The 17,823-nt window shown below is 45.1% G+C and overlaps 1 protein-coding gene across 1 annotated transcript in view; it reads right to left on the bottom strand.

Annotated features, from left to right (window-relative positions):
- Positions 1-777: 777 nt before the first annotated feature.
- The window catches only part of LOC119179216 (BTB/POZ domain-containing protein 6-A), a 32,995-nt gene continuing 15,949 nt past the window's right edge, over positions 778-17,823 (bottom strand). The window contains exons 2-4 of the mRNA XM_075868127.1: positions 7,900-8,003; positions 3,809-4,029; positions 778-2,599 (exon numbers count right to left, since the gene is read on the bottom strand). Of these exons, the coding sequence (XP_075724242.1) occupies positions 1,987-2,599; positions 3,809-4,029; positions 7,900-8,003 (938 nt within the window). The 3' untranslated portion in view covers positions 778-1,986. The remainder of the gene's footprint in view (positions 2,600-3,808; positions 4,030-7,899; positions 8,004-17,823) is intronic.

Raw genomic sequence — 17,823 nt, 5'->3', positions numbered from 1 at the left:
TCTCGGAGGCTGTTTGTTAAATCAGATTCCGGAATGTCGAAAGCACTCGATTTAGCTTGAACTCGATTGAGTTTTCATTCAAGCATCTATGCGTCTTTTTAGCGAGAGAAAGTGCGGTCTGCAGCGAAACTAGAGGGCCTGACTAACTTTGCAGCCTAAGACGCGCACTTCACCACCGTCTCGTCCACCATTTCGACCTACCGTCATGCCACCTATAGTGGCATGGTCGAATAGATTCAAAACAGCTCCACAGGTGTCATGAGGGCTGTTGGTTTAACAAAACATATCACTCAGTGATTTTGAAGGTGGACAAGAAAGCATGGCGAAAACACAAGACCATTTACAAATATTTCTTTCGGCCACAACTTTGGGTTGTCCAGCAGGCCCATGATGTGGCCGAGGGGCTTGACTGTCTGGTCTCGAAGTGGGAGCGACCCGGTGCGTGATATGACGCTCGCCAAGATAGATTTCATTAACATTGTTTTATTACCATACCACTAACTCTGCGTCTTTGCGAGTTTAAAGAACTTGTCTTGACCGTATCTCATCGGCGTTATTGTCCTCACGATGTCGCCGACTTAAGAGACTATATGGTTTAATTCTTTTAACTTTTGGAGTGTTAGACCACACAGATCAATCAATCATCATTTGTTAATTTAACTACTGAAAAGTTGTACTTTGGCATCCTTAGTAGCCCACGCGTATGCTGTGGTAGGATGCGGAACTAATATTACCAGAATAGTGTTAACCAGCTTATAAAACATAACTATACAAGAATTGAGAAGCGTATGTGTTTATTCAACAGACGTTTACGGCCTTCTTGTGCCGCAAAAAGCACCACGTACGGTTGGCTTTATATCAAAAGAGCTCGATACAAGTATATATATACTCCTCTTTTTAACTAAATTGTCAGGTGACTTTCCCGGCAATTTTATTTACAGCCTTAATTTCGAAATATCGATGCTATGAGAATACACAAACTGGGTACCATTGTTTTGAATGCACAACTAGAGTATATATGTAGCATTATACTAACAAACTAAATATTTTGAAATGCGAGGACTTCTTGACATTGAAGGTGGAACTGCAGCTTGCATATTTGCTTAAAGGCACATGATTCGACAAACGTACGTAAACAAGAGGGGTAAAAACATGAAAACGAATACGGCTTGATTTGAATGAAACTTTTTACGTAATTACAAAAACTGGCGATCTCTAAAACTGCAAATATGAAATACAAATATTTTGGATATATGAAAACTCGCGACTCAAATGCCCGCTGTACCTCCGCTGGGAGGTGACATGATAAACGCAAACAGCAAATAAAAGGCCAAATAGTAGGCAAGAAAGCTACAACGAGATTGAACTCACTCAAAGGTGTCACCTGGTTTAAATCTTGAGAATGTGCACCTGTTCAAAGCTGAGAATGTTCAGGAGACGCAGACAATGCACGCTGGAAAGAAGCAACAAGACTAACCAGACTTCTGCGACGAAGCCTTTTACGTCAAGATCCGATAAGGAAGGTCTTCCCTGGACAGCCACATTTACGTGTAGTGTCTGACGGCTGTGTATTCAAGACACAATGATGCACCGTGTAAGATAAGTAGGAAAACGTACTTTCAAGGAACTCGGCTTAATTCGAGTAGAAAATATTTGGCGTGACTCGAAAACGTGACAGTTAACAGAACACATGTAATGATATGGAAGCAATCGAGACACTGACGTTTTGCGAGGACGCATGCTATATGTATGATGTGGGGTGACCCTATCAGCTGGAATGTAGGCGTAGTGGCTACGGCACATTAGAAAAAAAAGTATTGCTCATTTGCCACAATGTTTTAAGGCACGGCCATTGCCATCATATAAATTGTTTCCCTCTTGAAATCTGGTTTAATGCAGCGCAACGTGTTGACACCAACACTGTTATCTACGGGCAGATTGGACAGCACCAATCGGGAAATCTCGAGTGAAGACTAGTGTGCAAGGCTACGCTCGGGCCTCTCGAATCTTGCAGAATCCAGCTGGCATGGGCATGGAACCTGCTTTCAGAATATTGCTCACAATGGCCCGTGCTTCCGCATCGGTCAAGACCCCCCAAGCGTTGGGGCCTTCAACGAACTCTTGCGGTGTCAGTGCAAGAAACCGCAGCTCGGGAAACAGTGGTGCAAGGGCAGCTCTAAACTCTTCCTTTTCGTGGTCGCCAAGTTTAGGGCGCTCGGTCATGCAAGATTCCTTCCCACGCGTCAAGCACTGCCGCCCCCAAGCGTACACAGCTCTTAGCACCAAAGTTTCAGCTACATTAGTAACGTGTTTGAGAACATATTTGATTGTAGCTTCGGTGCAAGACTTAAACGCCCTAGACGAGAGAACCTTGGGGCTGTCCTTTACGATCACTATGGTTGCAGGAGTTGCCAAGGCGTCTTCGCCGACGGTCATAATGTAGTCTAGGAAGGGGCACACGTCATTGGGGGCCATGCTGCTATTGATAAATCTGAGGCATTGCTGCTCCAGCTGTGGCACGAGGTACTTGGCAGCGGCAGTACGGGTACAGGCGGCCTGATGCACTGTACCTACTTCAAGACATCCACTGTAGAAGTACCTGCGTGGCAAGAAAACGGACGAACATTGACCATCTTATTTCATCTTCAGTTGAACTTCAGAATAACTTCAGTTGAAGTTGACGAGTTGACAATTAGATAGCTACGTAGGCTAGCCAACCGGCAACGACGTATTGGCTGAGCTAATATCGAAGGCCCCAGCTTATAGCCTCGACACCTCACGGTGCGGCTGTAGGTAGCACTCTTACGCGCAACCACTAGGTATTGCTACTACGCACCAACCTATATTAGGGGCGGTCGCGGTTTGTTATCACGATAATTGTACACACATGAGTAGTGCGGTTAATTGCTCTCATTGTATGTTGATTCATGCGAGAGATGGCGTTGACCATATGCTTAAATCAGTCTTGATCTGCCTTCTTGCACAATAATAGCATTCATTCTACCAGTCCTTCAATATCGGCAGCTTGTCATGGCTTCACGTGTGACAATCTACATTGCCAATATCACACAAAACCGGGCGGCTCACGTTCAGGCGATGTAGAAGACTTCATGTACGGGCTACCTTTAGGATTTTTCACCATGCGGGCGAGTGTTAGGGACAAACAAAATGGCGCAATAGCTTTCGAGATATTCGCTACAATATCAGATTTCGGCGGACCAAAAAGACGCCCTGAGTTTTGGAAATTTCCCGATCTAATGAAGCGATTCGAACGTGTCATCACTCCGATAAATCAAGTTTCAACTGTACGCTGCATCAAAACACTTACTGAACAAACCAATTGGATAGATGTCTAAAAAAATTGAAATCCGGTATAATACTGTCTTTTTTGCATGTTTGCTGTCGCTATGTAAGAGAGCAATATTCGTGGGATGCTGAAATAATGACTCGTTGAGCCATCGGTATGATTACCATACTCAAAAAATGAAAGAATGGGCACCTATACCTCAGTAATTCTGAGAACATTCCAGCTTCGGAACTTGCAATTTCATGGCAGAGAAAAGCAATTAAAGCACAATGTATATTCTGAAATATACGAGGGTCAGCTTAATCAGCCTGTCCTTGATGTAAGTTGAAAAAAAAACTTCATTTATTTGAGAACATTGCTGTTTTCAGTTAATAACCAATGGTTTCGGTCGCTTATGTCCATAGCCTGTCCATGTTTCGTACAAGTTTTAGAACAAGGAACTATAAAATAGTCAAGGAATTTCGAGAATACAGAAAAGGTCCAGGAAAACGGAAGCCTTACCGCAAGAGGCCACGGACGCCCTCTGGATGCAAGTCAGTGATTACTATGCGGTCCTCCTTGGCGAAGTCGCCGTAGAACATGGCCTTAAACACGTCATTTTGTAAAGCCACGATCACCTTGTGAGCCTTAAATGAAGCCGACTGGCCTGGAAAGTGGGTGGACTCAACCCAGAACTCCACGTCGGCAAGGTCGCCAGATGCCAAGGTATGGGACAACGAAAACTGCAAAAAAAGAAAAAAAAATAACTGTCCGGGCTCACGCGTTGAACGCAAGAACTGTCCGGGCTCACGCGTTGAACGCATACACACAGACGTCAGACTCAGTTACGCAAGATGCGTAGTGCCACCTGTCGGATTAGTATTGGCTGGTGTGGTGCAACGTTCAATTCCGTTGGAAGGTCGGCTGTGGAACCATGCAGATGCAGCTAGCGATTGCGTAATTGCGACCGGGCTTAATATTGCACGTGTTCGCCCATCCAATACTATGAACGATAGCTATGAATTTCCTTCGGGTAGTCGGAAGCACTCCTGAACCGCCATGATATGCTCGATCCATGACGAAAACGAGAGACGACAGCTTCACGAGCTAAGCATGAACACCGCAATCGAAACTAACTTTTTCATTGTGAATTGCCACGGACGTAAAGGACTCAAAGATTGTTAACCCACCCCTTATGTAATGTCTCCTTCTGAATGCCCTAAATGTAAATTAACTGAACTGTACTGAATAAAACAACGGTTCAGTGCCACCATCGTCGTCAGCTATGGTGGCAGCAAAAATTTTATTGGGGGGGGGTGCTAACAGGCTGGGAGAGGGGAAAGAGCACTGGTCTAGCCTGGGTGCGGGCCCCTCTGAAGCCGGTGAAGCTTCAGAGGGGCGATTGCCTTTTTTGCACCCTACTTCCAACGTTCATGGGGGTTGCCGAATTCTATAGATGTCCTACAAAGCAGCGTGTGCTAGTTACGGGCCATTGGGAACATGTTGGGTAGGCGAATCAATTACTCGCGTCTTCCACAGCCGCTCGAATGAGAAAATATGATAATGTGGCTTTGTTGTTTTTATTTCACGTAGGCTTTACGGACAACCATGGTAACTGTGACCACGAAGCTCTGACCGCGGTGCGTGCCGTGTGACACGAAGCGAGGCAACAATAGGCATACTGAGGACGCGTGGTAAACGTTACGTGTCACAAGCTACGTGATGCAGCAAACAAATCAGTATCCACACTTGTCGTCACGGTCACCAGCAGCCCTGGTGAACACTCCTACATTTGAATGAACATATATACAGGGTGTGCCAGGTAACCTTAGCCTGAGTTTAAAAGTATGCCGGCACACGCAATTACGATGCGATCAAATGTATGTTGCTCACCATTGCCTGGAATTAGTCAGACTAATTTTTTTAAGTTCTGAAATACTCTTTCATTAAATCTGTTTAATTAGTTAACTTTTGAAGGAACGAAGATGGATAAAAAAATTTCAAAGAGAAAGTTGCAGATCGATTGCAAAATGTCCCAATAGATAGTTTTGAACTTTATATCTGTTAAGTATTAGTGTTTTTTTGTTGATTACAAATGGCCACGATATTAAAAAAACACGTGACAAACCCTCTCGCGCGTCAGTGGGTGCAATGATTCTAGTGCTCCCTAACGTTCCGAGTACGAATCACAACAAATCCATTCCCCTATACTTTCTTTGACATCACTGTCTGTTAGTTCTCAATAATATAGTAAGTGTATGTGTGTGTCACTGGTGTGGTTTCCGCCTTTCTTGGGTTTGGCTGACCTTCCATTGGCGCCAGGAAGGTGAAGCATCGGGCTGTCTCATCAACGCGCTCTTTGCCTGAGAGAGATGCAAGCCGAGGTGTCCACACAAGGCAGGCTAGTGGGATATCTTGACTTCGGTGCTCGATTTTACGGGCAGTATACATCTCATGCAAAGTTTTGAGAGCCTTGCCGGAAGTGTAAATATTTATTATCCTACTGGCAGGTTGTGCGCCCACAGCAAGAACTATATCACGCTGTTCGGTCTGCGTACAATTGCAGTTGGCATTGTTGCTTATCAGTTATCACACAGCTTCGCCTTTCCAGCATTGTTGTCAACTGCAGAGTAATTGCCCTGAAGAGAGAGAGAACAATTTTAATGAATATGCATGCATAGTCAATTAGGCTTTCTCCACGCAGTGAGGACTAAGTTTTATTGCGACACTTAAAGAATAATTTCAATTTTTTTCGGCCAGCATAGGGTAGTAGGGCGGTGACATTGAGTAACTTCAACATATCGCTCATCATTGATGAATGGAAGACGAGATCCGTGCGACATATCCGAAGGTAACGTTCCTGAAGAGATTTGAATTGAAAATTTCTCAATTTGAATGTCGCCAATACAAAAGACCAAATATAATACGTCCGACATCCTTGTTCCAGGTCTTTTTTTTTTTCCTCAAAATGTTTTTTCCCTCTCTGTCGTCTCCGTCCATCTGTTCGTTGCGTGGAGGGGCTTTTAAATTTTGCGGTGATCAGCTTTAGCTATATAAATATATGTGAATGTTATATATGCCTCATGATAAACCAAAAGGGACGGTTGGTGTCAACGAGTGTTTCAAAAAATCATCATGACATGTGGTATCACATTGTGACGTCAACTGATGACATTATCAGGCGTCATCATCACACGGTCGTAGGTGGGCCGACCCCGAAGGCACGCCATACGTCTGAACGGAACGTCGTAGAGTATACCTGATCGGTTCGTTACCACTTTTAAACGCGCTATTTCAAGGTGTCCGGTAAAACCAGTTATTCGATCACATGAGTTGCGAAACTCTTCATATGCTCCATGTATCGAAATACAAACATGTCATTGCCCCTCCCTCCACCCCCCCTTGTCGGGAGTCAGCACATTGTCGCGCCACATGTTGATCCGCAGGCCCACTATGAAACGCATTATTTGTGTTTTGCGTTGCCACTCCCAGGTGGCGCGACATCAGTTTACTTTCGAAAACCGGGCCAACTGCATGCCCGGATTTTGGAACGCCGTTTCGCAACTGGTATGATGGAATAACTACAGAGTAAAACGTAGGGTAATAAAGAATTTGTAGGGTAATTTTGACCTTGGCGAGTATATTCCGAAAATTGGTTGCCAACACTGCCTTCCAGGCGGCCACCGCAACTACAGTGTACTTCTAGTACTTTCAACCGCGACTGCTTTTACCAGACGTTGTAGTCTGCGGGGTCCGCAAGAGTGTGTCTTTGTCGTATGGCCGGTGCAGTGCCTGCAAGCATGCAGCTTGTCGGACGGTGGACACATGGGGTGAGCGTGAACTTCGAGCTTTTCTCCTTTACTGCAAGGCAAAACTGAACTTTTTTTTATTTAACAGAGCAGCAATCACGCACGGTGCTCAAGATGGTGTGCGCGTTCCCGCTGAACGTTCTCGAAGGCAAATGTCCATTTCTCCTGTCCTTGCGCGACGGGCGATAATCTACCGTTAAATTATCGCTGTCAGCCTCCGTAGGCGCAGCTGCATTCTAACACTCTTTTAAATTAAAATTGGAGAGAAACGAAAAATGTAGTTTTCTAGTCCACTTGTTAAGCACGTAACTGCTACGTAACGGCTGTCATAAGGCCGCGTGACGACATACTCACAAAATTGCCGACGGATTACGAAAAAGACAAATCCCTCAATGACATGAAACACTCCTAAATCTGGCACAAATCATTTGCCTTAGCTTCATTGAATATCTGACCCGCGTACTTGGCGTGTGCATATTCGCGGCATACCTAGCATCAAATAAGGGCGACCAGGCGACTGGCATGTATCGCTTCGGCAATCAACAGCCTACAGCTCAATCCTGCCACAGTATAAGGCACAGCCGTGGCCACCGAAGGCCCCGCACTCGGTGACTGCGGTTAATTTGAATACATGAAGCCTAATCTCCATAAAAAGGTGCGTCCCCCTACGTTTTGGTGCGACTGAGGCCTGAAGGCAGAAGCGATGTCACAGTTCCGTCTCAGAAAATCTAACTTAACGCCTTGTATATTATTATACTTTACCGTCACGATTTAATGAAGGAAGGAAGAAACTGCATGCGTTACCTCTGGGCCCATTTCAACTTGCGTCGAAGCATCTCGGCGAGCGGGCCGAGTGCGCCTGCAGTAAGGACACGTCTTCCAATCATTTCGACAATAACTGCAGTACTCTGGAAAGAACAGCAAATAAAAAACAAATGTATTACGATATAGCTCTCTTTTTACGTCAATGCAGAGAAAACAATATACTGGTACATGAGTGCACTGATTGTATTACGTAGACGGACATCGCCGCATATGTCTAACATGGTGCAGATAATGTTAGTTGTTGCAGTTCTAAGCTCTCTGATGAGCACCGCAACCAAAATACCTGACGAAACTCACCACCACCACCAGAACATAGCAAGGAAGTCCTTAAGTATAGTGTTATTGATTAATGTCAAAGTTTAAAAAATATTAGGAACTGATTGAGACAATTAAAATAAACACTTAGGCCTCACAATGGTTATTAAAGGGACAAAGTGCGACATTGAAATATTTCTTTCATGTATTGTTCACATATATACATATATGGATAGTAGAGGGCACACGTCAAAACCATAATGGTACCCTGAGCTTTTAAGCATCAAAAGTGCGCCAATACGCCACCCATTCGATTATCTACTGCAGAAGTTGATATAGCGGTGAAAAAATTCACTGAGAGAGAAAGACAATAAGGAGAAAGGTGGGCAGGTTAACCAGGGCTGTGCCCTGGCAGGCTACCCTTCACTAGGGAAGGAGATAGGGAGAAAGAAAGGTATAAAGGAGGAGAAAAAAGTCACTGACGGGGTGGACGCGTAACAGCTTCATGTTTCACATCACAAACAATGAAACAGGCCGGTGTCTTTAAGAAAACGCAACAGCGCTTTCGTTGCCTTTTTCCGAATTGGGATGGGCAGTGCCGTGGTTCCAATACTTTCTCGACAGTAAAATCACTTCTGTCCAGCTTATTTAGAACACTGCGTAGGTGGAGCCGCTTGTTTGTGTATGCCGGGCAGTAATAAGAGGTGTTCGATAGCATCATCGACAGCACAGTCGTTGAACTCCGCGCTGTTGGACATTCCAATCCTAAATGAGTAGGCATTGGTGAAGGCTACGCCCAGACGCAGACGGCACAACACTGTAACTTCCTCCCTAGAAAGACCAGAGCGTAGCCGCAGTCATAGAGATGGGTCGAGAGAATACAGTCGATGATGTGCGACTGACTGTGATGACTGCCACTCTTGGAGCGTCATGTTCTACGCCAGCTTACTTAGGTATCTAGCCACATCAATCCTAGATAAAGTAAGGTACGGAAACAGGGTTTGCTAGTACGTGTGCCTTTCTTGCCGCTTCATCGGCAAGGTCGTTGCCCGAGATGCCGCAATGACTAAGTGTCGGAGAAGGATGAATAAACCTTTATTTTTCAAAATGGTGTCGCCGTGTAGATTTCGTGTCCACCTTGGGTGGAACGGTCTCATCATTTTGGGAACCCTCTGGCCTTCACTGCCTCCTTGGCCCTGGAGACGAGACGTCGTTGTTGGTCCAGGTCCTCCTAGACGAGCTTGGCCTCGCCCGTTTCAAGGAGGTGTTCGTTTTCTTTAACAGCATGACAGGTAATCAGCAGAGGCGATAGGTCTGTATGTGTATTGCATGGACACCCGAGGATCAGGTGGGCCAACGTGTCAGGTACAGCGCAAATAGGGCAAACATATTCATGTAATGTTGGGTGCAATCGCTGCATTAGTATGCCGTGTGTGTATTATGTGTTACTCTGCAGTGTTCTCAGTATTTCGTGTCGGGGCAAAGGCAACTGCGTTCTAGGTTTTGACTATTCGTAGATATTTCGATCAAAACTGCCAGCACTCTAGTGCTACGCGCACCATTCTGTCCATTAAGCTGTATTCAAACGACGGACGCGATCAGGCACGAACTACTCACGTGACATTTAAGGTAATACGGATCCCTTCGCTGCCAGGATTCACACGACCGGGGAGAATTCATGCTACAAGCGAAGATTTCTTGAAGTGGGTGTTGAAAAGAAAACGAAGAGAAAAGTGTCGCCCGTAACTGTCCTTACGATGACACCTCAACAGATCGTCACCGAGATGGTGTAATGGGAATAAAAGAGATATGAAGGAAAAGGTAAAAGAGAAGATAAAAAAGAGATAGGGCTCATTCGATTCACCTTTCTCAACAAGCGCTGGAACCAACGCAATTCGCTGCCGACCGGGAAAGCCGCCGAGAAGGTCAAGGCACAGTGATGCGCGCGATAGAACACAGGCAGTAAGACGTAGACGTTTATTTCAGGCAAAAGCAAAAAAATGGAAGGTACAATTTGCCTAGGGAAACGGCCAAAAGGCATCAAAGCCTGACGAGGCGCCTACTTGCCCCCTGTAAACCCAAAACCAACCAAAATGACCCAGTCCTTAGTGTGAAGTAAAACGCCAATAAAAAGTAAGCATAACTGAGTTTCTACATGCAAAACATGTGTGTACAAGAATACATAAATGAGCGAAAACTTGCCCAGCAATGAAATCAATAAAGCATTTATGCATCAGACAAATGAAACAAAATGTAGAGGACATAAACAAATGCTAAAGTAAAATATCTAAAATACTTGAACTTCAAATTTCAATACACAAGGTCTCAAAAATCGAAAGATAACGGCAACAATACGCGATATGTGTGACAATAGATTAAACACAGTTTAGATGAAAAAGTCACCACTTTGCTGCAAACGTGAACGCGATAGCAACCAATTCGAAGGTCACACGCAGAATAGCAAGCAGATCGATACGTGTCCCGCATTTCTCACGTACAAAGGACGCACAGAACGTACTCACAGGTACAACTTAACGTGAATAAGCGCGCCCTTTTCACGAACCGAGGCTGTGTAACTATTGTAGTGACCTTTGTGCGACCGGTAACTACAGCAGAATCGTTCCGACGAAACTGAAAGGCTAGCCAAGACGTACGGTTCTCCCCACTGCAAGATTAGGGCACGCGATCGAGCGTACACCGCCTTAGTCTCTACGCGGGCTAAAGTACGCGTGTGAGAGATGAGAGCCGCCGCGCGATCACTGCGCCATCTTGCATATAATGCTGAAAACACTCTAGTCCCCCTCCCCCCCCCCCCCCCCACCGAGATGCCCGCCAACAACGGTGCGTGGTAGATATAAATAGCTTGCCGTTCGAACGTTAATAGAGGTACCTGTCGGTGGCTCAGTGGTTAACGCCTCGCATTTAAGACGCGGAGGTGCCATGTTCTATTTCGCGCGCTGAAGTCTTTTTTCAGGAATTTTTTTCCTTCTTCCGTTTTCATATATATAGATACGTATACATATACAGTGCATGACATCCACGCCAACGCCCACGCCGGCGGTGTGGGCGTTGGCGTGAAAGTTATTCCAGACTTGTACTTTAACGATGTGCTCATAAAAGATAACGGAGACATTACTTTGGCGTTTGAAACGTACTATAACAGCTTATTTAGCTCTTCCTCTGATGATCTTGACGCTCACCTCAAGGCTAGTTTTGTTTCTCTTGTGAACCCCTTGAAGGACGATGATTGTGCAGTCATTAATGAGCCCATTACTATACAGGAAATCGAGCAAGCAATCGACAACTTGCCTTTATTGAAAACACCGGGGCCTGATGGCATCTCAGGCGAATTTTACAAAGCTTTCAAGAAAACGCTTGCTCCTATATTGCTGAATATTTTTGAGATGAGTTATGACATGGATACACTCCCACAATCTTTTTGCAAAAGTCACACTGTGTTAATACCGAAAACAACTGACAAGGAAAAACTTCGCTTCGTCGAGGGCTACAGATCAATATCGCTGTCAAATGTGGACTACAAAATTTTCGCAAAAGTATTAGCAAATAGGTTGCAATTTGCTATGTCGATCCTCATTGGGTCTCATCAGACATGTGGGATTAGAGGTCGATCCATACAAACCAATATACATGTCGCTCGAACAGTGCTTCAATACTGTAATGGTTCTCAAAAACATCTTGCAATGCTACAAGTAGACCTTGCAAAAGCTTTTGATCGTGTTTGTCATTCCTTCCTTTTTTCTCTTCTCGAACAAGCTAATGTTGGCAAAGTTGTTCTTAAAGGCGTTAAATTATGCTATAATGAATGCTCAACTCGTCTGATAGTTAATGGTCAACTCTCTAAGCAAGTTTCTATTCGCTCTTCTGTAAAACAGAGATGCCCGATGTCACCTCTTTTATTTGCACTTTATCTAGAACCACTGTGCTTTTAAGCATAATACAGTCGAGTTGCATTCGTGGCTTTAGAATATTAGGCAGTGAGGTTAAAGTATCGGCTTATGCAGACGATGTCGCATTCTTTTGCACAGATAAACCAAGTGTCGAAAATGTGGTATATACTATTGAAAAGTTCGGCGTAGTATCAGGAGCTCGTTTAAATGCCTCTAAAAGTTTAGGACTGTGATTTGGCTTGTGGGGTAGCACACCGAACCACTTTGCAGGGATTAATTGGACAAGAACTCCTCCAACATACCTCGGTGTACCATTGCATGCATATAGATTCAGTGCGCATTACTGGAAGGAACGCGTCCCTAAGCTTGAACGACAGGCCCAGACATTTGTGCCCTATCGACTTTCGATATTTGGGAGAGCTGAAGCTTGCAATACTTCCTTAGCAACAAAACTTTACTATGTATTGCAACTTATTCATTGCGCAAGATTCTATATACAACGCTTTCATAGAATTTTCGCAACTTTCATATGGTCTTCGACTTTTGAGCCCATGCGTCGTGATAATATATTCAAGCCAGTTAGTGAGGGTGGGTTAGGACTAAAACACCTTTATCTATGGCAAATAGTGTCCCGATTCTTCTTTTTTCGAGACCATTCCCATCCTGTAATCCGTTCCTTCTTGCAGGTTACACTCGTTGATTGCTTACCAGATTTAATTGTTTCATCCAACTTTTCTGAACGCCCATGCTTGTGGGGATTCATGCAGGAGGTTTACCTCGCAGTTCAGTTCCTTAAAGCTTGCTTCTCTGTAGAATACCTGTACACAGTATCGCACAAGGCGCTGTATAAGGACCTACTGAGTACACTCTTCCCACCTCCATTGTACCGTTCACTCTACGCCAATCTTCCAGGTCACGATGTGTTGAAGCGAGTGTGCAAAATGTACATTCCACCGAATTAAAAAACATTCTTCTATAAACTCCACTCTGAAACATTGGCGGTAAACAGATGGTTAGAAAGAAAAAGTATTTTCATTCCGTCTGTTAACTGCCGTCTATGTGATGTGCCGGAAACGATTGAACATTGCTTTGTTAGCTGCAAAGATGCCATACTGTTTTGGGATGTCCTTCAGCAAGCACTGAAAAAACGTTTCGTCATTAATTCTCACACAATACGTTATCTTCTGCCAGCAGCGCTTGATGAAGTACCATATCATATGTTTTTCCTCATGCGTATGCACAGCTTGTGGAAGACACGAATGCAAGACCGCAATGCAGAGCCCACCACCTCTTCAAGCGCACACTTCATTCAAATGGCTATCCACCTGAAAAACATTTACGACGAGCTAGACTTTAGACCGGACTGGTACTCCATCTTAGAGAACTGTTTGACCTCACCCCATTTTTGTTTGTATAACACAATGTGAATAACTCTCCATGTGAAGAACTCGCGCTGTGTTAGGCATTCAGTGTTTATGAGTAACACTTGAACGCTTACTTTCGCGATTTGATTGTACTTTTGTTCGCTTGATTTTGTCATGATTGCCCAAGTACTTTAATAAATACCATGGTAGAAAAAAAAACGTAGCTCAGTGGTAGAATATTGGGCTTGCACCCAGAGTACCCGGGTTCGAGCCCCACTGTGTGATCAGTGCTAGGTCATGCTTGCCTAAGGCAAGTTTGACATGTTACAAGCACCGGCATAACTCAGCGCTGGAATATTTGGCTGGCACCCAGCGGATCCGGGTTCAAGCCCCACTGTGTCATTGGTGCAATTTTTTGTTTTATTATTTTCGCGTGATGTGATTACGGACACCGGCGGTGGCAGACAACAACAGCTACGCGTGACCCGAAAAGCGATCTCATAACAACCTTCGCTGTAAAACACCAGGCCTGCGCTGTAGGCGCAGCACAGTCACAGCGAACTGAATAACCTGCTTGTAGGCCTGCTTAACGATTACGCAGTCCATTGTTTTCCGTCCAAATAAACAATAGATAATCGCCATGAGGTAAATGCAATCCTTCTCATTTTCATATTTCATCACATTAACCTGCATGCTTAGCTGAAGAAAAAAAACCGCCAAATGAGCTATGTGCTTAATATGCCAGTTCTTGTCGCATAAATGAGATCAGAGCCGATAATGCTGCACACTAGTAGCACACTGGTGTGATAGTACACATTCTTTTCAGTTTCTGTAGGACTTGTGAGCTGTTCAGACAGTAGAGCTTCATCATTCTCGCTCTCTCAGTGTCATTACAGAGCAGTTTTGGAGCAACAGTACCAATAATAATGACTGCTTGGAGCAGTCATTTTATGACCTCTTGGAGCAGTTCGGTATAATTTGAACAGTACTGCCGTCACTGCCACATCTCCTAGAGGCGTTCTCTCAACCACGCAAATTATTACTTCATAAAACACGTGAACAGAGTCAGTACTAAGCGTTGATCCGATCCAGATTTCGCGCTTGTGGGCTACACGCTGCTACGTCCGCAGTCGAAAGCGTACGCAGCGAAGGGAAAGCAGTTCATCACGGTCGATTGTCATTCGAGATGAGGCGCAACTGGCAAAGCAGGAGGAGACTGTTCGTAACTGATATCCCTCGTAAGCAATCGAGAGCTACACAGAGTAGCATATCACTTTTGCTAGATCACTAAAAAACCCTGCCTTTTCCTTTCCCTCCGGTTCCTTCCTTCTTTATTTTCTCGCGTCGTCGCATCGGCAGACAGCTGATGTTACGAATTGTGCGAGAAAGACGGGAAACGCGAGGAGAGAATAATGGTGCAGTTTCTTGTATTTTCAGTGGTTGTTTGGAGGCCATTTAATGCTCCACCGTGTGCCTAGAACGAAATGTCCAAGTGAAGAATGCAGGAAATAAAGCAGTTGAAATCTGCATTTTGTCCAGTTAAACAGGTCTGAGGGTCTTCGGTGCGATTCTTTCAATCCGCAAGTAACCAAAGCTCAAACATTTATTAAATACTTCGATATGTAGCTTCAATGTCGTTATGAATCCGTACTTAGTTTGTAGGTTGTTGAGTGGCGATTGTGAGGCGAGCGAAACAGAGACAAGCACCGCGCTGTTGTCGAGAGCATTCGCACAAATGATTCAATAAATAACTCATAACGATCCAATATACTGCCTTGACAATATACTGGTTAGCTGTAATCGTGATTACGTGCACAATGTGACCGAAACGGGACGTTGGTTCCGCGTTCAATTGCTATCAAAGCACCGATACAGATGCAGAGTGCTCTGTTCAATCGACAGGCTATTGATACGAACGCCTTCGAAAAGTCACAGGTAGCTGCTCTTGTTTGAACATTGAGACTACCGGTTGAAAAGCCTTCCGAGCGCCCGTGCAATGAGGGTGTCAGGTATGTCGTTTGCCCATTTCACACTGTGATGCCAAAAGGGCGGTTTGTAGTCAGACGCAATACCACCACTCGTGCGAAACATTACGAAACACTAGCCAACATATATAACCTGCGTAGGTTTTATGCAAGTAATGCCACGTGTCATGATACGCACGTCATGTCACTTTTGTTTTGTCATGAGTTATGAGACCAACCCAGCCAAATAAATGACTGAAATGACATCTTGTCATTTATGGCATACCATACAACACATCTGTCTTGAATACATGCCAATTGTGATATCCTTGAGCAGCTATATCTAAGAGCCCACCAATACAGTCACTGTCATCGCATGTATGAGATGCCGACGTCAATCAACTACCCATCGATCTTGGTGAGATAGATAAAAAGATGCGCTGTCGCCTCCCCCCCCCCCCCCCCGAAAAGAAAGGCTTCTCATTAATTACTGGTCGATAAATTACTAATTGGTCTGTGATTAAACGAACGAAATGAACCTTTTATAATGGCGGACAGCTGACAACAACAAACATTAGCCTACTTTGGCAAGTATCAGTCAGCATTTAGTTAACAGCTGTCACGAGCAACACCATTCTTTGTATTATGAAAAGGGCGAAGCCTCGGGAACGCGTTGTTTTGTGTTCGCAATGTTCATGGACTGTCGCACCACCTAGCAGAATTCAGGAGCGTCCTCTCAAAGATGATCAGTAGGCAGACGCTCCCTTGTTCGGTGGTGATAGCGTCAACGTTGACCCGTTAGCAACCTTCAAGCAACCTACGACTTCTGAACAGGCAAGCCCTTTCCGTTGCTCTGGAATGTGCAGTGCCAGATCAAATTAAAGACGTAAGAGTAAACCCAAGGAAGAATATTCTTGCCATAGACGTGCACGATGAGAGTGCGCTAGGACAGCTGCAGCAAATGACTGAGCTAGGTGGCATTAAAATGCACCCCTTTATCCCGATGGATGACAAATCAATTGCCGGTGTAATTTATGACATCGACACTGCCATTCCTAATGCTGACTTGTCTACCCTCATCAAGCCTGCAAACGAGGGAACTGTCATTACGCAAGTGCGGCGCCTTGGAAATACGCACTGCGTAAAAGTGTTTTTCAAGAAAGATCGCATACCGTCCCATGTTAAAGTTGGACATTTCAGACTTCCGGTTCGGCCATTCATCCAAAAGGCACTTCAATATCGTCAGTGCTTCAGGCTAGGACACGTCAAGGGCGTACGTCCTAACTCACGACTGCGTCCCCGTTGCGCTGAACCTCATGCCGAAGACGGCTGTCGAGGACTACTTTGAAGTGCGCCAACTGCAGCGGTCCTCACGCTGCCTCGTCGAAAGACTGTCCTCGAATACGAAAGGAGCACGAGGTTCTTGAACAAATGGCCCGAGACAACTCGACACACAGGGAGGCAGCCGAAGTAGTCCGGCATCGGCGTTGACGTCGGCATCATCGAAAGTCTTAAAAGAAGGCACATTCTCGAAATGCTAGTTCCCACTCTTTAGTGGTTCCACCCAGTAGCGCCGCGAAAGGACCCACCACTTCTACGAAAGAAGTGGAGAAGCCTCCTTCTCTGGAGGAATGGCACATGCTCCCAACCCGCTCTTCTGCCAAGGAACCTCAGCAGGTTGCGGCCACACCAGAGCAGTCTCCAGCCATGGAAAATTTGCCTAAAACAGATCGCCAAGTGATCTCGGTGCTGCGTTCTCTCATAGAAGCCATCCAAGCGATATTAGTCGACATGAAGACAGCATCTTCTCGAAGCGCACTTGGAGTATTGGACGCCCTAAGCCCAGTGCTTGACTCCCTCAACTAGAAAGATGGCTACTCACACCTCAACATTTCGTAAAGAAGTCAAGGCTGCATCTGTCATTCAATGGAACGCCAGAGGACTAAAATCACGCCTTTCATATTTTCGTCAGTTTGTGTTTACCAACGTGTTTCTACTCGTCGTCATTTATGAACCCAATTTGTCGAAACTAATAAGACTTTAGGGGTACGAAGCTGTCATGTCTTCAACAAACGGTGCGTGCAGAGAAATCATCGTCTCTGTTCGTTGTGAACTGACGTATGTTGTGCAACCAATTGCGTCTCACGATGACATTCAGTATGTCTGCATCACTGTGAAAAAGAACAAACTCGTGTTAACTCTCATAGACGTTTATATATCGCCGTCGAATAATCTCGATTCCAGGAGATTAGCGGATAGTTTGAGAGTGTGTCCTGCATCATTGGTCATCATAGGTGATTTCAATGCGCACCATCACGCATGGGGAATTACGCGGACAAGTGCAAGAGGACGCAGGTTAGCAAACATCGCCCACAACTATGGCTTTACTTTCCTAAACGACGGTAGCCCCAC

Source organism: Rhipicephalus microplus, chromosome 7 (assembly GCF_043290135.1).
Source record: "Rhipicephalus microplus isolate Deutch F79 chromosome 7, USDA_Rmic, whole genome shotgun sequence".
Classification (NCBI taxonomy): Eukaryota; Metazoa; Arthropoda; class Arachnida; order Ixodida; family Ixodidae; genus Rhipicephalus; species Rhipicephalus microplus.
Note: the sequence above shows the minus strand (reverse complement) of the source record. Positions and strands in the feature narration are given on the sequence as shown.